The sequence below is a fragment of the Rhinolophus sinicus genome, chromosome 8 (genome assembly GCF_057876585.1).
Source record: "Rhinolophus sinicus isolate RSI-liver-muscle chromosome 8, RSI-T2T, whole genome shotgun sequence".
Lineage (NCBI taxonomy): Eukaryota > Metazoa > Chordata > Mammalia > Chiroptera > Rhinolophidae > Rhinolophus > Rhinolophus sinicus.
Window position 1 is genome coordinate 53072309 of NC_142508.1, and position 20929 is coordinate 53093237.

Consider the following 20929-nt stretch of genomic DNA (forward strand, 5'->3'; position numbering starts at 1 on the left):
TCCCCATCGCTAGCCCAGGCCACGGACAGCCCACTGAGACCAGCAGCTCTTGCCACCCCCTCCGTGTGACTGTGGAAGACTCAAGCTCAGATCTTCCTCATTCCCAGATCCTCACCTCAGAACTCAAAGTCTCTGTTAAGTGCAGATTCCAACCAGCAAGGTGACCTTGAGCATGCCTCTTCCCTCGGCCTCCAGACCTCATCTGCAAAACAGAGCTAATAATGATAACTCCCCTTTGGAAGCCAAGAGACGGGGCCTCAGAACCTCTTAAGAAAATTAAGAAGAGCCAGTGTACATTGAGCACCTACATGAGAAGATGGTTTTGCAATTTCAGCCCATCACTGCTTCGACTGTCCTCACTTGACCAGTGAGAAAACTGAGGAGCAGAGAGGACAAGTGACTGAGCAAGGACACGCAGCAAGGTAGTACAGAGCCGCGGCTGGGCCCCAGAGCCTAGAAGTATGCCTCGTCTCGCCACCACCACACCAGCCAAACCCACAGACGGGGACTGCTCTGTGGCTTCTGGTGTGACCTCCCCGAAACCCCTATTATTCTCATTTTTTTTACAAATGAGGCTCAGAGGTACTGACACCTGCCCAAGGTCACCAGACATTCACATTGGAGTTGGGGATCCAGGTGTATGTCATTCTAGGTTCACACCTCTTCCTGGTCCATCATGCACTGGGAACTCCCATCCAGTGCTGAGAGACTGGGTTCCTCTGAACGTGTCCCAGGCCTGGGCTGATTCAAAGCAGCAAAAAGTTCTTCTAGCCTCTACCTGAGCACCTGCCCACCGTCAGCACACACCGAGGAGCGTCCAGGTTGCCAAGGACAGGTAGCTGCAGATTCCCCGGCCTCAAGTTGTCCTCTGCTCCTTCCGAGTTATGCTTCTCCTTGGAGGAGAGGGGAGGATGGCTCTCCTTGCTTTCCAGGCGGTTGGCAGAGCGGCGGCTGCTGCTGCTCCTGTCTGCTGCCTGGCTGATGGAGAGATTATTTCTAAGCCCTTCCCATTCTCCACCCTCCCCCCTTCTCTTGCAGGACTACACTGGCTGTCCCCGTGGGACGCAGAGTGCAGAGCCCGCGGCTGAAGCAGGACAGCTGGCCCGGCTCACTCCTAGCATGAACCCCTTAGACTCTCACCTCTTATAGGGAAAGGGGCCTCTGGGTCCTTTTAAAACCCCCACCCCACTCCCCCAGGGCTGTTCTGCAGCTGCTGGAGAGAGATGAACGGACTTCAGGTTTCTGGAGGAGGCAAGGGAAGAAAGATTGGAAACTAACTCTGCCAGAAACTGATGTCTTTGGGATTTTTCTTTTCTTCCCCTTCATCTCCACCACAAACCCATCTCTTTCAGGGGCATCAAGACATGGGCTCCCCTTGTCTGGCAGAGAGACAGCTGGAAACGGGCTCCCTGAGACAGGAGGGTGAGTTCAACTTCAGGGGAAGAAGTTAGTGTTTGCTATAGGGGTGGGGGTTTGTTTGCAGGACACTGTGAAACATTCTTGGCCAAAGTGCTGTTTTGAGTGACTACCTTTCCCGTGCTCTGTGAGGAGCTTTGTGTGCCAGCTGTTTCAGGGGGCAGTGGATTGCAAAATTGGGGTTGTGTAGTGAATGCAGAAAGGGCAGTTCTCTGGGTGCTAGAAAGAGCTCCAGACTGGGAGACAGAGTCCTGGGTTGGCACCAGATTTGTTGTGTGACCTTGGATGAGTCCCTTCAGCTCTCTGGGTATTGTTTTATGCAGTCAGAAAATGAGCACCTTGGGAAGGGCTCCCTGGATTTCAGAATAACTCTTCTCTCCGCAGGCTGCTCATCTTCCTCTGGTCATACATTGTAAACGAAGTAACGCATGCAGAATAACAGAATGTGTGGGGAGCAAGTGTGAAAAGCACAGGCTGTGATTCAACTCTTCACTGTCTACCGGAATCCAACTGGCTCTGAAACTGAGAGGAAGTTTTATTTCCATTCGGCTGTCGTGTCTTTCTCTTGATTGGAGTGCATCTTGGAATGTAAGGTTATAGAGCTTCTGAAAACAGCTCTGGCTACAATGAATAGCATAGGAAATGGTTGCAGGATGCTGAGGATGAGAACTATTGTGGAGGTGATTTTTTAAATGCATGGGCTAAATCTAAAACCCTATTGTAAGTCAAGTGCCCTACACAGGTCTGAAATGGCGAGAGCATTAGAGGCCCCTTCACTTTGCAGATGACAAGACCAAGGCCCAGAGAGGGGGAGTAACTGGCTCAAGGTCACACAGCAAGCGTGGCTGAGACAAGCATCCAATGAAAATGGAAGAGCGCTGTCACGGATAGTAAATTCCTCCAAATGAGAAGGCAAACAGAAGGGCTGAGGTGACCGTTGTGGAGCTGACTGCTGAGAGTCAGACGCCACGCTACGACAGTCACATTCATCCATACTTAATCTTTCTGTGCCTCTGTTTCCTCATCTGTAAAATGGAGATACTTATGTCTACCTCATGGGGTTGTTGAGATGAGTAAATATAGGGAAGCATGTATACAGGGTGCCTGGCATGTCAGAAGAATTCTTAATATACACTTCATGTGTATTACTGCATGTAACCCTCACCGTGCACGCATGAGGTGGGCACTCAAATTACACCAGCTGGACAGATGAAGCAAAGGGCTTAGAGAGGCTGAGTAATCCACCTGTGGCGGCAGTCCATAAGGGGTCAGAACCTGGCAATGAACTTGAGAACTTCTTATGCTCCCAAGCTCTATTTTTAGCAACTGTTCCTTGCAAGGTTGGTACAAGTCTCGTCATGGAATGTACAATGCTGAGATCAGAGAGGTTAAGGCACATGCCCAAGACCACACAGCCTGGACATGGTACCGCTCTGACTTGTTCAACTCAGGACTGAAATCACCAAGTCCCAGTCCACGTAATGCCCATTTCAGGGAGATTCTTTTGGGATATAAGTATATGCTCCACCAGGAAGGGATGGCATTTGTCTCCTTTTGTTCACTGACAGATCCCAAGTACGTAGTAGATGCCCAATAAATCTGCGTTGGCTATAAGATTCAATGAATGAATAATGCACATCCAGTTGCAGGAAAGCAAGCATGAGAAAATGTCTGTGACCTCTAGGGCTCTTCCCTGAGAATGACATCTCCTGTTTCCTTGCTCTTTTCCCTTTGGGTGCCAGGACGTCTACAGTGGTACCCATGCCTTCCAGAGTCAGGGGCCTGCATCCCAGACATCATCACTCTAGCTCCTGCAGTCCTTTGAGTCAGCTCTTGCCTGGCTCCGTGGAGCCACCGTCCATTAAGGGCCTTTACTACCGCAGGGCCCGGAAGGTGGGTGCGCTGGACGCCTCCCCGATGGCCGACCTGAAGAAGGAGATCCTGGTGAACGTCGGGGGCAGGAGGTACGTCCTTCCCTGGAGCACACTGGACGAGTTTCCCCTGAGCCGCCTGAGCAAGCTCAAGTTCTGCCAGAGCCTCGAGGAGATCGCGCAGCTGTGTGACGACTACGACCAGGACCGCCAGGAGTTCTTCTTTGACAGGAGTCCCAGTGCTTTCGGGATGATTGTGAGCTTCCTGGCGGCCGGCAAGCTGGCCCTCCTGCGGGACATGTGCGTGCTGTCCTTCCAGGAGGAGCTGACCTACTGGGGGATCGAAGAAGCCAACCTGGAGAAATGCTGCCTGCGGAAACTGCTGAAGAAGCTGGAGGAGCTGGCCGAGCTGCGCAGGGACGAGGCCCTGCAGCGACAAAGGGAGGCGTGCGGCCCCACCGTGCACGACTCCCGCTGGGGCCTCTTCATGCACTGGCTGCGGGAGATGGTGGAAAACCCACAGTCCGGGCTGCCCGGGAAGGTCTTTGCCTGTCTGTCCATTCTTTTCGTGGCCACCACGGCGGTGAGCTTGTGTGTCAGCACCATGCCCGACCTGAGGGCCGAGGAGGACAAGGTGAGTGAGTGGCTCCTGACCAGGGTCCCTTTCTCCACTGGGCACAGTGCCCTGGGCCCAGGAGACTTCGGGCCTCTGGACACGTTTTGATGTCTTTTAAAACAAGAAGGGGAAAAAAATGAATATTATCCAGTGTGGATTGTATTCATTTTTAGATCAATGCAGTTGTAAAAGATAAGCTTTAATATAGTTTTGGGAGGAAGTGGACCATGCAGGCAAGGGTACCCTGGGCTCATGAAAGTCATGAGGTGGCCCTGCCTCTGATAATGAACCCTGGGCACTGATAAGCCTCCCCTGGTCTTAGCGGGCCAGGCAGGCCCAGCCTCACCGCTCCCAGCTCTGTGACCACTGTCAAATTGCTTCATGTACTCTTTGAGCCTCAGTTTCCTCCTCCATAAAATGGGTAGCATTTCTATGAAGTTTCAACATTCAATGCCCTCATCACATGTCCATTGAGTGGCTAGTCTGTGCCATGTACTCTGCCAGGCCAGCAATCCCTGCCTTCTTGAGTCAGTGTCCAGCGGACATCCCAGCTCCACTTTCAGATGAAGAAACTTAGGCACAGGGCACTTAGCTTCCTCAGAGTTACAGAGTAAAGGTGCTGATGGTGGCAGAGAGACAAGGTCCTCAGTTTTCCTGCTTGTTTCTTCTCTCCTGAACTTCTCATTCAGTCTCCCTGGATGGGGAGATGAGAGATGACTTGTAAGTGACTGCCACAGAGTAAAATATTTTCTTGCTTACTCCTGCACTCTCTTTCCAGGGAGCTGTGCGGATCCCAAGATTCCCCCATGGGGTCAGATGATCTGAGAAATGAGATAAGAACATAACATTTTGTTGGGAAGGTGATTGGAGAGCTTCAAACTGAGAACTGGCTTGTTTCCTCATTTTAAATGTTGCCCTATACTCCTCCCAGGCCCCCCATCACCCTAACTTATAGAGCTTACATTATAGTAGATGGAGGGAGCCCATAAACGAAACACACGCATAAAACAGTGCACACTGTATATGGCCCATAACCGCGGTCAGTGCGCTCATTATTTGTTGACTAAAATGTACTTATCTAACCTATAAACATTTTGTCCTAAAGCAAACCAACCAAAACGTTTTGCCTTTCAAACAGCTTTATTCCCTGTATAGGACTATCACCAATCATTGGTGATTTTTCATTCTTTAGCACGGTATCATGGGATTTAAGATCCTGCTCGTTCACAGAAATATTCACAAGTAGTAAAAAAACACTGCAGTAAAAAGATTAGGACAAAATAAGAGGCCTTTGCCCCCTACCCCCCAAAGGTGCCCTCGATCCCAGTGCTGAGGAAGAACCCCTGGATTCCCACCAGCCTGTTCCTCTTAGGGATTTCCAGGGAGCCAGGACTGAGACTGTGCAGAGGGCCAAGGTCTTTTCAAAGCCTAATGCTTTGAAAATCACCCATAGTATGAATCGAGGCTTGGTTTAATGGAAATTCGGAAAAATCTAATTAGAGGTGGGCAAGAAGCCTGCAGAACCGTGCAGCCCCAAGTCTGAGTAGAGGAATCAGGCTGCCATTTCTATTCCTGGGATAAGAGGGGTGTCACCACCTTTGTGTGGGCTGCCCAGATAGAAGCCGGGAGGTGTGGCCCTCAACATAAGTGTGTAGACTTCCCTGTTTTGATAATAATAATAACAACACTAATTTAGAAAGTCAAGAGGCTGAGGCCTGGGTTCTTTGTTCTTTCTAAGCTGTGTCCTTACGTTTGCATGAAAAGATGGTATTCTCGTCCCACTGCATGTGCCTGGTATTTCATACTTGCCTCCAGGGATGTCAGTCTGAAAGCAGCGATTCAGTGAGCTGCCTGTGGACACTGAGTCTTCCTGAGGGGCTCTGATGGTATCCCCTCAATGAATTAATGCCACGTGGGGGGACAAACACATCTGGGATATGACTCACAGAACCCCTCCATCAGACACGGAGGGGGTGTAACGCTAGGTTGGAGAATTAAAAGACACCTGAGCAAAGCAGTCTTCCTTGTCCTGTTCCTTCTGCCTTCTCAAAGCAACACCCCTTGGAGTAAACTTGGCAGTTGGATGAAAGCTCTGTGCCCAAGATTGTAAATTAAAACGGAGGAGGCAGTATAAACAGAAAGGACCAAGCCGAGGGCCTAAGCACCTCCCGAAGCGCTCAGACCTTCCTGGATTCCTTGGGGGAGCTCATCCCCGAAGGGATGAAAGAACGATACTTATTCAGCGCCCCTCACGAGGCTGGCATTTGACAGAACAGACTGAATCCTTGCAGCCGGTTTGGAATGTAGATGCTATGGCTGCACCCATTTTACAAAATAGGAAACTGAGGCTCAGGGAAGTTTGATCACTTTCTTTAGCTCACAGTTAGGAAGTGGCAGAGCCAGGATTTACGCTCACCTCAGCTTGGCTCTCTAACTGTCTTCCAAGGTGGGGCCACTCTGCATGTAGTCCAGACCCTGAGCCTTGGCGGCCCTCGCGTTTCCCAGGCAGCCAGGCTTTACGAGGTGCTTCTCTGTCCAGCATTGTGGTTCAGACTGCAGACACTCTGGGTTTGAATCTTGGCCTAGCCCCGTTATGAACTCATTGAGCTCAGGAAACTCAACCTCTTTGGAGCCTCAGTTTCCTCATTTGTACAATAGGGATGCTATTTTCTCAAGGCTTAGGGTGAGGATTAAACAAGTAATTCGTGTAAGCAAGTGGAACAATGCTGACACATAAGAAGTGCCCAGTAAATGGTAGTTGTCATCATCACTATTCACTTATTAGGTACTATTTAACAGGAAATCATAACATTTATTCACTCATCCACAATTATTGAGTGCCTGCTAAGTACATTTTTCTAGGTGCTGCAGACAAGAGAAGACAAATTTCTTATCTTTGGAGCTTATATTCCAAGCATTCCTGATTCATTTTTTTTTTTTTCATTGAGGTGAAATTCACCCAGCATAAAATTAACCATCTTAAAGTGAACAATTAATTAATTTGGTGGCGTTTAGTACACTTACAATGTTGCGTAGCCAACACCTCAATTAAGTTCCAAAGCATTTCCACCACTCCAAAATAACACCTGTACCCACAGACAGTCACTCCCCACCCCTCTCCCCACACCCCAACCCCTGGCAACTGCCAGTCTGCTTTCTGTCTTCATGAATTTCCCTATTCCAGACATTTCATATAAATGGAATTATACAATATGTGGCCTTTTGTGTCTGGCTTCTTTCACTCAGTATAACGTTTTCAAGATTCATTCAGGTTGCAGCGTGTGTCAGCACTTTGTTCCTTTTTGTGGCTGAATAATATTCCACTGTCTGACATACCACAATTTGTTTCCCAATCCATCTGGTGATGAATGTTGCAATTTCTTAGGTTTTTTTGCTTTCCTCTGCCCAAGTCCTCTGTCAAGATTGTCAACTCTGCCACTTATGCCTAGCACCCTTCCACGTGGCCTCGGCCCTTGCCGGGCAGCTCTGCTGGTCAAAGTGCTTTCCGTCCCGCTGGGGGAGGCTGAAGGTCACTGCCAGCCGCAGCTGCACACTTGCCCCTCCTCTCTTGATCTCCTTCTCCCTCTTTACTGCTACTGAGATATCCCAGTGGCTGCAGACAGACAGTACCTCATCACAGTAAGGAGCCAGACTCTGTTTTGCTAGTCCTGGGTTTGAATCCCAGCTCTGGCACGCCCTGCCTCTGCCCTTGGATGAGTCACTCTATTTCTCTGTGCCTCTGTTCCCTCGCCTATAGAAGTGGATAATGATAACACCTACTCAGAGGGTGGCGATGGGATTGAATGAGCCTATTTATCATGTGTCCTTTGGGACTCAGCTCACCCCCCCCAGCTCATCTGTTTTGCATCAACTTCTCTCCCAGCTCCACAAAACCCAGATGGCAGCGGCAAAGTCAGTGGCCAGTTGGCTCAAATGTCTTCTTTGTCCATTTCCCTTGCCGGTTCTCATCCGTCGTTTGCTCATGCATTCAACAGACCTTCCCTGAGGGCGTCCTCTGTGCTGGGGACCCAGGGGGGACAAGTACAGGCACAAACCCAGCAGCCATTTCTCTTTCCACCTTCGATTCTACTCCTGTCCCAGAGGTTTGCTCAATGCACACGGACTGCTGCTGTGCACAGTGCCCCAGGGGGTCACAGAACCATTGAGAGGCTTAGGCTGGGACAGTGGGGGCTCTGCTTCTCACTTTCCCTCACATCCTGTCCTGTGGCTTCAGCATCTCGCTAAGGTGCAGGGCTGGGGAAGGAGGGGGACACAGAGAGATTTGCTTTTTTTAAAAGACCGGATAGAACTATTGGGAACACCTTGACAGAACAATGCCCTCCTCATGGGGTTGCAACTCACCTTTTGGGCTGCAATTTCCACCTCCCTGCCTTTAATAATAAGCCACATGCTGGAGCCAGCTTCCCCTCTTCCTGTCCCTTTCTTGGATCATGAATCAGCTCCATAAAGAATTGTCCGCTGTCTGTACACTCTCTGTGTTCAGTGACGTTTGGTAATAGCTCTAAGGAATTCTTCTTAACCTGTTTGTTTGTTTGTTTGTTTGTTTGTTTGGGGGTTTTCTTCCCAGCTCAGTCTCCCTATGTTCTGGCTAAGAAGATGTATTCCCCATTTCCTGGACAGGGCCCACCTTTCCCGGGTCTGTGCTGTTTCTCCTGCCTAGCCATGCTTTCCTTGTCTCTGTGCCTAGTTCCTAAGCCCCATCTGCTTAGGTCCACACATTCTCAGAGACCCTGTGTCCCAAGGTTGGGGAGTTGGGGCAACTGGGAGGAGGGAGTACAGGGGAGGGGGAGACCTGGGGAGAAGGGTCTATGGTTCAAGGTGAGGGGGGAGCAGGGAGAGGGTTGTGAAAGGGGGTATAAAAGAGAGTAGAACTGGCAGAGAGGAAGAGAGAAGCCAGGGACAGGCATGAGTCAGCAGGGCCAGGCCCTGAAGACTCTCAGAGGAAACAGCCTGGAGCTGAGGCCAGAGCCAGAGGGGGAAAATCACAGGCAGGAGGGAGGGAAGGAGAGAGAAGCCCCCACTGCTGAATGGAGCAGTGCGACCAGCACTGAGCTAAAGAGGAGGTGAAAGTGGCTGAATATGGCCATATTCCCAAGGGGGGAGCTGGCAGGCATTGATGCGAGAGAGAAGGTTGCAAGAAAAGATCTAAGGTCAAGAACTCAATTCTGAATCCTTCCCAGATGGAACTTCAAGAACGAGCCCTCACTGAGCCTGCAGCGGTCTGCTGGGCAACCTGTCCAGATGGACCCTCAGGGAGGGTGGCCTTGCCCTGGGAAAGGCCTGCCCGCCCTCTAACCCCTGAGCCCTTCAGAGCAGCTCTGCTCTGGAGCTTTGGAAAAGGAGTTGGGCAAAACTGGGGTTCGTATTCATTGCCTCCTCACTGACTGGCTGGGCGCCTTCAGCTCGGATGTTGGCTTTTCCTGTTAAGATGTAATTCATACACTAGTATATTCACCCTCTTATAGTGCAACAAATCAGTGGCTTTTAGTATAGAGTTGTGCAATCAACACCATTATCTAATTCGAGAACATTTTCATCACCCCCCCCCACAAAGAAACACTGCACACACTGCCAGTAACTCCCTGTTGCCCCCCCACCCCCACCCCCAGTCCCATGTGACCATGAATTTGGTACTTTCTGTCTCCATGGATTTGCCTTTTCTGGGCATTTCACATAAATGAAACCATATACTATATGGCCTTTTGTATCTGGCTTCTCTCACTGGGCATAAGGTTTTCAAGGTTCATCCATGTGGAAGCATGCATCAGTACTTCATCCTGCTTAATTGCTGAAGAATATTCCATTGCATGGCTAGAGTACATTTTGTGTATGCATTCATCAGTGGACTGGCATTTAGGTTGTTTCCACTTTTCGGCTACTATGAATAATGCTGCTGTGAACATTCACGTACGAGCTTTGCTGCGGATGCCTATTTTCAATTCCTTCAGTTGGAGTAGGAGTGGAATTGCTGGGTCAGACAACAAATGCACACTTGACTTCTTGAGGGACCACCAACCTGTTTTCCACAGCAGCTATACTATTTTACCTTCCCACCAGCAATGTTTGGGAGCTTCAATGTCTCCTTGCCAACACTTGTTATTTTTTGTTTTTAGCCATCCCTGTGAATGTGAAGCGGTATCTCACTGTGGTTTTGATTTCTGAACCTGTTTGGGTTTTTTTTGTGTTTGTTTTTCCCCCCAGTTTTACATAATGGAAAATTTCAGGTGTTTACAAAATAAACAGAATGATAGAATGTACCCCAAGTCCCCAAGACTTAGCTTCCAAAACTGTCTACATCTGCCATTCTTGTTCTGTCTCTCCCCACCCACTCCCTAACCCCAGGCGCTTATTACCATTCATTTTATTATTTTTCAGTTTTCTAGGTAAAAAATGTATACACTGAAATGCACAAATCTTAGCTATACAATTTAACAATTGGATATCCCCCTCACCCCAGAAAATTCATGTGCCTTCACAGTCAATCCCTACCCACCCAGAGACAGCCACGTTTTTGGTGATGTGGCCCACCCCAGATAAGTTTTGCTTGTTCTTGAACTTCACATAAATGGAGACATATGTCTGCCTTGTCTTGCCCCACGTCCTGTCTGTGAGATTCATCCATGTGGTCGCCTGGCTCATACCTCCAGACTTCTCATGTTCTTCTTCCCTGCATGAGAGAACCAGAGCACACCTCATTTCCCCCCGTGACAAGAGGGCAACCAGCCATCTTGGTTTGCTCAGGCTTGAAGGGGTTCTGGTGACCTGGGACCTTTTCTGTGCGCAAATCCAGACATCTCTGGGCAAACCAGGATAAGTGGTTCACGTTACCTACAAAAAGCAAGCAGAAACTTTCTCAGAGAGAAAGAGTAACTTTTTTCTTTCCTTTCTATTTTTCTTCAAGTATTGTCTCACCTGGGAATTATTTCCTTATTTCGAGCCCCATAAATCACCACCACCCCAAAACCAGCTGCTAACGGGTCATTTCTCTGAGAACCAGTGCTGGGAGGTTGGTTTAAAGATGCAAAGTGGAGCAGCAGTGCCCGGGGTGACACGGCAGAGGCAGAGCGCTTGCTGCAGTGCAGGGCTGTGGCCAGCACAGCCAGGGCCAGGCCGCAGGAAGGAGGTGGGCCCTGCATGCTTTGCATATCCAAACGCCAACACCAGAGGCCGAGAGAGGACCCACAGAGCCTTCTCTGCCTCTCAGGAGTCACCTTCCTGAGCTATTGGGTCACTGACCTAGAACTGTTCTTCCCAACTACAAGAGGCTCTTAAGCCAGGAGGAAAACTCCCAGAATGTCAGAGATGAAAGACGCCTTGGGAGAAGATTCTGGCCCAGAGTCTGAAAAACTTCCAAGTGCCTCTAAGTCAAAAGAGGGGTCTGCCAAAATGCAGGTCCCTGGGCCCCACACCAGGGTTTTGATTTTGTGATGGAGGCCCAAGATTCTGCTTTCATCACAAGTACCCCGGGGGATTCTGATGCAGGAGGTTCCGAATCAGCGTTGAGAAATACTGATTTTGTTCCAACCTCTTTATTGGAAACTGAAGCACAGAGAAGGCCGTGACCACTGCTTGGTCACACAGCAAATTTGTGGCAGGATTGGGGAATCAGGATCCCGAACTCCTGAGACCTCTGAGATCCTGAAGCAAACCCAGGCAATAGTGGCAAAGACTTCCCAGAGTGTTGGAGAATTTCCTCAGAATCCAGTGATAGGAGGAGGATATTGTTACCCTTAAACTGACCAGGCAGGCTATGTCTGTGATCAGTGAATCATCTCATAAAGATAGCTACAATATATTGTGTGCCTGCAGGGGCAGCAGCCTGCTAACTACTTCACATGCATCACTTCTATTCATCACAGCACCTTCCGGGGCATAGAACCGCAAGTCCAGAGAGGCCAAATGACATCCCTGTGTAAGTGGAAATGTGAGATTTGAGCCTGAGTCACAGACGCTCTGGACTCTAAGCCCTCAACAGCACTCCACAGCCTCCCACCCCTCGGTAGACCAGACACAAGTCAGGAGAGAAAACTAGCTGCCTCCCCACCCCCCTTCCCCCGACAGGCAGATAGATATCAGGACCCACCAGCCTCTTTCTCTTCCTCCAGCAGCCAAACATAAAGGACATTTCAATTTTAGTATTCCTGTGGGCCCAGGCACTGGAAATAATTTCTTTTTCCACTTCACAGCTTTTTAATCCAAAGAAAACTGCAGTTGTCAACATCTTGCTGTTCACTCAGGCAACTGGCTTCGGTCATTCATTTACTCATCCATCATAAATATAAATATATAAAAATAAATATAATATTTAGAGTTAGTTTCTAAACTCTGGCTCCACATTAAAATCATTTAGGAAGCTTCTGGAAAGTTCTACTGTTCAGGCTCAAACCTATATCGATTAAATTAGAATCTCTGAGGTCCCAGCCCAGACATCAGAATTTTTTCAAAGCCACCCCCCCCCCAACCCCCCCATCCCCACAGGTGACTCTGACGTGCAGCCAAGGCTGGGCACCACTGCACTGGGCCAGTACTTCTCAAACTTGAACATGCACACACATCACTTGGCGGTCTTGTTAAAATGTAGATTCTGAATCTTTGGGGATGGAGTGGGACCCAAGAGTCTGTGTTTCTAACAAGCTCCCAGGGGAAGCAGATGTTTCTGGTGCCAGGACCACACTTGGAGTAGCAGAGGTGCAGGTGGGATGCTCTGTTAGAAGCCAGAGGCAGGGCATGTGAATGACACAGTGACTCCACAACAGCTCCCACCTAGCTGGACTCTCCCAGGGAAGCAGACCCTGTGTGAACAATTGCATTCCATGTCGTAGGGCCCTTCTTGGGATGCAGGAGTCCTCTCTGCACCACCAGCCTCCAAGACCCCAGAAATGACAACTGCTTCTCTAGCACTTTACCCCCAGAGCCTAACTCAGGGCCTGGCACAAGGTGAAGCCTCTGTATATTTTTGTTGGATGAATGAATGAGGGATGGTGGGCAAAGAAGTCATAAAATAGAGTACAGTGGCTGAGAGACCATCTACTATGGATGTGGGCTCAGGCAAGTCATTTCACCGCTGGGAACCATGTCCTGAGCCATTTAATGAAGTTGTGCCGCCTGCTCACAGCATCACCGTGAGGCTTATGTGACGGCACTACAGCAGTGCCTGGTATACAAGAGGGCTTGTATCGGAAAAGGCGAAGGTTGGCTGCTATAACAAAAAGGCTCCAAGATAGAATGGCTTTAAACAAAACAGAGGTTGATTTCTTTCACAGAGAGTGATCCAGTGGACAGCTCTCAATCAAAAGACCCAGATTTTTTTCCCCTTGGATGTTCTATCCTCGACTGGGGCATTGGTCCAATCTGCTGGTTCTGAGCTGGGTTGCAGGGCCAAATGGGTTGTGCCAGCTCACAGGGAGAAAGGATGTGCAGGAATTCACCCCAACATCTTGGAGGTGGCATACATCACTTCTATTTACATTCCGCAGGCAGGGATTTAATTATTTGGCCCCACCTAGCTGCAAGCAAGCCTGGAAAGGTGGTTTCTGATCTAGCTGCCGAGCTGCGTGCCCAGCCACAATTTGATAGCTATGTAAAAAGGGGGTTTTGATGGACAAGTGAGAGTCTACAGCACAGCTCAATTGATATAGATGGATAATATATCGAATAGAGAGAATATACAGTGTATGTAGAACCTATACAGAATCTATTTAACATATAGAATCTATACATGGAATCCATATATGGAATCGATATCTATACTGATTCCATATATACCTATATCAATATCGATATCTATGTCAATATAGACATACGGCATCGCTTTTCCGCCTGCTTTTTTCCTCCCATTTCCGGCGCTGTCGCCTGACCACTCTGTACCCTGCGTTTTGTTGTCTCTCTAGGGTGAGTGCTCTCAGAAGTGCTACTACATGTTCATCGTGGAGACCGTGTGCGTGGCCTGGTTTTCCCTGGAGTTCTGCCTGCGGTTTGTCCAGGCCCGGAACAAGTGCCAGTTCTTCCAAGGGCCCCTGAATATCATAGACATCTTGGCCATCTCCCCCTACTACGTGTCCCTGGCGGTGCCAGAGGAGCCCCGAGGGGACGGTGAGAAGCCTGGCGGCGGCAGCTCCTACCTGGAGAAGGTGGGGCTGGTGCTGCGCGTGCTGAGGGCTCTGCGCATCCTGTACGTCATGCGCCTGGCCCGCCACTCGTTGGGGCTGCAGACGCTGGGCCTCACCGTGCGCCGCTGCACGCGCGAATTCGGCCTGCTCCTCCTCTTCCTCTGCGTGGCCATCACCCTCTTCTCTCCTCTGGTCTATGTGGCCGAGAACGAGTCCGGGCGGGTCCTGGAGTTCACCAGCATCCCGGCCTCCTACTGGTGGGCTATCATCTCCATGACGACGGTGGGCTACGGAGACATGGTCCCACGCAGTGTGCCGGGCCAGGTGGTGGCCCTCAGCAGCATCCTGAGTGGGATCCTCATCATGGCCTTCCCAGCCACGTCCATCTTCCACACCTTCTCACACTCCTACCTGGAGCTCAAGAAGGAGCAGGAGCAGCTCCAGGCGCGCCTCCACCGCCTGCAGAACGCCACCACCGCCAGTGAACATGAACTCCTGAAGGATGTGGATGACCCGATCCTGGAGGGACCCCCCTCGCCCGTCAAATACATTTAAGTGCAAACCTCTCATGAGTATGCTGGGACTTCAACCCATCGCCCTCGACGGATTTGGGCTGGAGAACACCAGGCACAGACCATATGGTAGTATATTTCTAGAGCTCAGGGAGTGCTCCCAAAGCTAGGAGGGGCTCAAGGCCAGAGATGTAGGTCCTTGTGGTTCTTGACCCTCCTGGCTGTGACAATCTCCCTTTGTTCTCATTTCCTTCCCAACAGAGTCTTCAACATCCCAAGCTGGGTTCCCACAGAACCCAGCCTACAGAATTCCATTCCTCCCCTAAGACCCTCTCTCCTGTGCCATCCCACCACCAGGAACCGGAGGGTCCAGTCACTGCAAACCCATCCGATCCGATCTCCCCAGCCAGCCTTTTCATGGGTTCCAGCAGGGATTACTGTGTTCTCCGTCTGTTCACCACCTCTAGTGGTTTTCCTAATGCAGCCACCGCCCCACTCCCCACTTCCCACCCCGCTCTGGAAGCTCTTAGCCAAGAAGGCAGAACTGGCCTCTTTGCGTTAAAGCGCACAGTGGCTGCAAGCCTGCCATCCCTCCTGACTTGCCTGGGGCCTGGGCAGCAGTGCCACTTGCCAGCACAGCAGGGCCTGCTTTGCCAACTGGACTCCAGGTGGGACATTCTCTAATTATCCAATCCTTGGCCTTGACAGAGGCGAACTCTTGCAGGGGGCTCTGCATTGTCCCTCGAGAGCACCCTGTTCCTGCTGCTGCTTCCTCCAGAATTGTAAGAACCTTAGTTTTCCGCCCTCAGCTTCGGGGGTAGGGCTAGATCTGTGATTTTCTGGCTGGAGTTTCATGAGGAGCCTCAGGGCTTCCGTGTGGGTGGAGAATTCTTCACTCCATAGTGCAACATTGGCAAGTAATGATTTTTAAAAGGACGTGCGAATTTCTAGACAGCTTTCCCACTTCTAATCAGTGCATGTCCACAGCCCATTGAACTGAGGTGGCAAGCTTGTCCCGGACCAGGGAAGAGTATTCGACAGCCAGCAGAAGGCCTGAAACCCACATCAGATCCCACACCGGCCCTGCCTCTTCTAATTAGAGACCTGTTCTGTGCTGTGTGTCAGGTGCAATATCCTCACTCCAGCTCTGCCTATCGCTAGGACTGGCTTCCACCCAGGCATCTCCATTTTCCTCTGTTTCACATACAAGGCATCTGAACAAAAGCATGCAGGGACTGAAAGAAAAATAGGGGAGCCCAACACCAACATGGCAAGGTTCTAAGGGTCTTAGTACACATCCAGTGGAAATTCTTTACTAAATTAGAAATGGAAAATTGGAATCGAGTGCTCACATGTAGGGCTTAATTAAACGCTCTATTTTTTTTTCTCCACAGTAATGTCCTGGGGGGCTAGTCTAGCTTTGCAGAGTCCTCCTTTTGTTCATGCTGATTGGCTGGCAGAGGGATGACAAGCAAGTTGCTAGACGGTCTCCTCATCCCCATTGGCTGGAAGGAGTCCTGTGAGTCCCAGAAGGGCTTGTTTTATCTGAGGCCAATGGGTGTGACTGTAGCCAAAGGGAGTAATTTTCCAGCTGAAGTCAAAGAGCAAATGGCCTTTCCTTCAAGCCATTTTCATGTTGTATTGTAGATACGTCTACCAGAGGTAACTTTAAAATGTTGGCTCAATATCTCCTAGTCAGAGTTGAGCCCAAAAAGTGACTTGGAGATGGATGGGTTAATTCTTCAATACAATCTAAGTGGGGCTCCATCCACTGCCTCCCTTTTGATGACCTTTAAGACTTGAGAACTTGGTAACTGGAAGGACCATCAGAAGACAGTCTAAGCGGGGAGTTTCCCTGAGGGGGCCTGTGACCCTGTGGGGGTTATGCATCTGAGAGTGCACAGCTTTGAAATGGGGTCCAACGATTTCACCAGATCCTCGAAGGAACCCACAACCCCGCAAAAAGGATAAAAAGTTCTTAAGTAAATCAACGCCCACATTTTAAGATGGAGAGACCAAGGCTCAGAGAGGGAAAGCCACCTGTCCAAGGCCACAAAGCCAGTTCATTTAGTTAGATCCAAGTATCCTGGTTCCCAGCAGAATACGCTTTCTAGTACATCATGCTGCAGCTCTGAGGCTCTTCTGAAACAATGCCCAAACCCTGAAAGAAAATTTTCAAGACAAGATGGTAATAACACTGCAATGCTATCCTGAGCAGAGTAAGCAGGATTGTCTTGGGATGTCGGGGTCACCAACTCTCGCCTACCCTGCATTATATAACAGTGAACCTAGAAATTGATTTCGCTGGGTCTTCCTTTTCTCATTGATTCCAAGGAGAGGGCAGATGAGATGTTGGTTAATGTCCTTCCCAGTGTGGGCAGTCTGTGATTCTGGATGTAGAGTTCATCTCAACAATTCATACTACAGAGGGGCAAGGGGCATGTAAGAAACAAGGAGAGAGGTGAGAAAGCAAAACAGACCATGGTCCCTGACTATCCACACAATTGCTCACTTAGCAAAAACCAGCAAGTAGTTCAAGTTTGAATAGTTCACTGAGATCTCTGTCCACCAGCTGCCTGCCACATTCCAACCCACCCCACCCTGACACCGCACCCGCCAGTGCCTGGCTACGTATCTGTGTATCTGTACGTACTCGGCTGCCTGCCCCTCTTCAGGAGCATTAAACTCCCTGCCTCCTCTTCCTTGTATTGAAATGCTGATAATGGGCATTGCTTATTGAATAACATTTTAAAACATCTTTGGAAAATATGTCAAATTCACAAGAGAAAGTTACAAGAACAAAAACAGCGCATAGAACACTGGAATATACCTCTTTTTTAAATATGTTGCCCATTTGCATTATCATTTCCTCTCTCTCTCTCTCTCTCTCTCTCTCTCTCTCTCTCTTTAAATTATATACACAGAGTATGTTTTTCTGGGCCATGTGAGAGTAAGTTGTCTTTTGCTTTCCGAACTTTAGAATGTGGTCAGTGGAAGATCATCAGTCCAAGGATTCTTAGCCAAGAGTTTCCATAAAAGTCTGTGACCTCTGGAGATGACAGGCAACAAAGAATATGTACATTGTATGTGTTTCAAAGTGCAAAGTGTTCAATGATTTTATCAGACTCTCAAGGAATCCATGACTCCCCATCAAAATAAATGGATAGGAAGCTCTAAGGTAAACCAACTCCATTGTAAGTTGCAGAGCCCAGGGAAACCCAAAAGACTTCTCTGTGTAGATCCTAACAGGGAGGATATCCTCTTATAAAACCACAGTGCAGTGATCAACGTCAGTACATTTAACTTGGATGCAATATTTTAATCCAATCTACCGTCTGTTCCAATTTTGTCAGCTGACCTAATAATACCCTTTTGGGCTTTTTCCCCTCCAGGACAGGGTCCAGTGTAGGGTCGGATGTTGCATTTGCTTGTCCTATCTCCTTTGCCTCCCGTAACCTGGACCTTTTCCCACCTTTGATGTAGATGACACGGAAATTTTGGATGACTACAAACCCCTCTTTTTAATAGAACAGTCTCATTTTGTGTCCGTTCCACGTCTCCTCATGCTTAGATTAAGGCTGTGCATTCCCAGCCAGAAGTTCTGTCCCTCTCGCGGTATCATATCTGGGGTTGACATGCCCCTCTTGGGTGACGTATGAGCCCTTTATTTGGGAGGTGACCCCAGGAAACACTGGTGGGGGTGCGGAGAGCTGGAGAGTGCTGGCTGAGTCCAAAGGTATTCAAATAAGAAACAAAATTAACTTCTGCTACTGTGCAGGTCGGATAGAATGTGCCAGAAGGCCAGGCATGCGCAGGCCACCTTGGGCCATCTCTGTGAGGAAGGGAGAGTATCTGCTCTCAGATAAACGAATCCCTGACGCTCAGAGCAGATGATCTCTTTCCACCTGCAACCAGGTGCTCTTCCTTGATCCTGCCAACTATGTGCTGCCCATAGATTCTTAGAGCTAAAAGGATCTTTAGGGTCACCAGGCCCAAGCTGTCCATTTTATAGTTGTGGACAGAGACCCAGGGAGGGGACATAATGTGGCAAGTCCCACAGCCAGGAGTGGCAAAGCCAGGACTACCCATCCAGTGCCCTCAACTCTGTGCCTCCAGGTCCTTGCCCAGCAGCTGTCTCATCCATCCTTTGACATCTCACCAAGGGGCACCTCCAGGAACACAATGTCAGCTAAAAAGAAAACATAAAAAGAGACGCTGCTGGCTGTCTCCGTGGGGCCTATGGCTCTGGTCATCCCAAGCGACCTTGGCTAAAGCTGCGGGGCCCAGCCCTGCTTCAGCGCAGCCTGCTCTGGATGACACATAGAGAACATGTGACTGTTACAACTCACCTTCGCTGTAAGGGGGACGAAGCCAAAGAAAAGGGAATGAATTTGGGCGCCCTGAGCTAAAATTAGCCAATCTTGCTGTTCCAAAGGCTTCCATTGTACTCTGCCAATGACCAGCTTGAAAGAAGACCCCCTGGAAAGCTCAGCAGTTTCACCTGGCACCTTCCTAACTAAGCATTGGGACTTTCCCCCTCTGCCCCTCCCAACTCCCAGAGAAACATGAAACAATGTTAAGGAATGATGTTGGGGCTCGTCTGGTGTATTGGGGCATGTCTAGTGTCAGAGCTGCTGGGGCTGACCTTAGGATGTGAGAGGAGGTGGGGGGGTCCCCCAAGTGAGGGGTGGCAGGGGTCACAGGTCACCCATCCCAGGGCCACTGCCACGTCAGAAGTCAGGAGGGGCAGTAGTTAGGTTCTGGGGCAATATTTTTTAAGTGTCTGCCATGTGCCAGATATTGTTCTAGCTCAGTGGAGACAGTAGTTAGCAAGACAGATGCTTGCGTGGGCCTGAGTGGAGGGGAGGAAGGGAGGTAGGAAGGCAGACCACAAATAAGTCAAGAAGGAAATAAACAGGACAAGCAGAGCTTGTGATACGTCCTAGGAAGGAAGAGGACAGAGTGGTAGTGGGAGAACCATACATGGAGGCACAGGGGTGCCAAATTTGAACAGGCTTCTGAAATTGAAATGGATTAGCCAATATCTGGTTCCTCGTTCACATTTCCAGCCTCCCTGCAGGTGTGTGTGTGTGGGGGGGGGGGGGCAGGGCCAGAGTTCTGGTCAGTAGAATGTGGTGGAAGGGGAACGCGCCACTGTGGGCCAGCTGCAAACACCCACTGCGTGATCCTTTACACCCGCTACCCTGTGCAGACTCAAGATATACTCAAAGTCCTAAGACCGGAGTCAGTAAACTATACCGCCCTCTGCCTGTTACTGCAAATAAAGTTTTATTGAAACATAGCCATGCCCATTCATTCAGATATTGTCTAAGGAGATTTGGGGCTACAATGGTAGAGCCGAGTCAGACAACGGACTGTTACAGCCTTCAAACGGGAGGTATTTACTCTGGCCCTTTGCAGAAAAAGTTTGCCAGCCTTGCTGTCAGGGCGATGGAGCCAAAAGATGGAAGGAGCTGAGTCCCCGAACTCCTGCATGCTGACCACCGGCATTAATGGATTGCACCCATAAGCCACTGAAACTGGAGGGTTGTGTGTCGCAGCAGTTGGTCCACCCTTCCACCCTGCACCCCGTGGACAAATGTCTGTTTTCTATAGAAGTTTCCAAAGGCATCCTTGAGCCAGTCAGTCATCCCCTGGCTGCTGGTCCTGGCGGGGTCAGGAGGCCTGGCTCTCCAGCCGCCTTGGCGGGCTCTGGTGATCTGCCACTCTGGGAACAACAATCTGCACCCACAGTGCAGTAGGAAATCTCTGTGGGAAAACACACATGCAAACCCATTACCACCTCACCCAGAGTGGGGGCAATGCAACACGTGATGTCTTCTCAACTGACACCTACTCTGGGCACTGGGATCTTTCGAAAGTAAATTAACCAGCTCCAGGCTCACCCTGGGATGGCACTAGGAAAGATGAATCCAGGGTGTCAGAGGATGCTGGGTGTGGGTGAGGCTGTGGAAAGGGTGTGGGGTGTCTACGATGTGACCGACTGAGCTGCCAGGACCCTGAAGTGACAGCAAGGCATGCTGATGGGTTGTTTTTTGTTTTTGTTTTTTCAAATTTATTCTTCATTCATTCATCAATAAATCTTTATTGTGCCAGACACTGTTCCAGGCCCGGGGGGCTCAGCAGGGAATGAAACAGACAAGGAATAAAGCAGGGTAGGAGTGGGATTGCAATTTTGTAAAAGGGTGACCTGGAAGGCCTTTCTGAGCCATGACATTTGAGTAAATTCTGAAAGAGTGAAGGGAGCGAGATATGCAGATTTCTGGAAACAGCATTTTGGGAAACAAGAAACAGCAGGTGCAAAGGTCCTGAGGCAGGAATGTATTTGGTCCTTCAAAGGACGGCATGGGGGCCACCATGTCT

General features: G+C 49.7%; 2 protein-coding genes across 2 annotated transcripts in view; one reads left to right on the forward strand and one right to left on the reverse strand.

The window, feature by feature from the left end:
• Window positions 1-899, reverse strand: part of WFDC1 (WAP four-disulfide core domain 1) — a 62623-nt gene extending 61724 nt beyond the window's left edge. The window contains exon 1 of the mRNA XM_074314502.2: window positions 779-899. The gene's annotated coding sequence lies outside the window, so the exon portion shown is untranslated. The remainder of the gene's footprint in view (window positions 1-778) is intronic.
• Window positions 900-1061: 162 nt separating this feature from the next.
• KCNG4 (potassium voltage-gated channel modifier subfamily G member 4) lies at window positions 1062-20687 on the forward strand. Its single transcript, XM_019743739.3, has 4 exons — window positions 1062-1422; window positions 1801-2004; window positions 3159-3921; window positions 13815-20687. Coding segments are annotated over exons 2-4 (1539 nt in total). The 5' UTR covers window positions 1062-1422; window positions 1801-2002; the 3' UTR covers window positions 14589-20687.
• The last annotated feature ends 242 nt before the right edge of the window (window positions 20688-20929 follow it).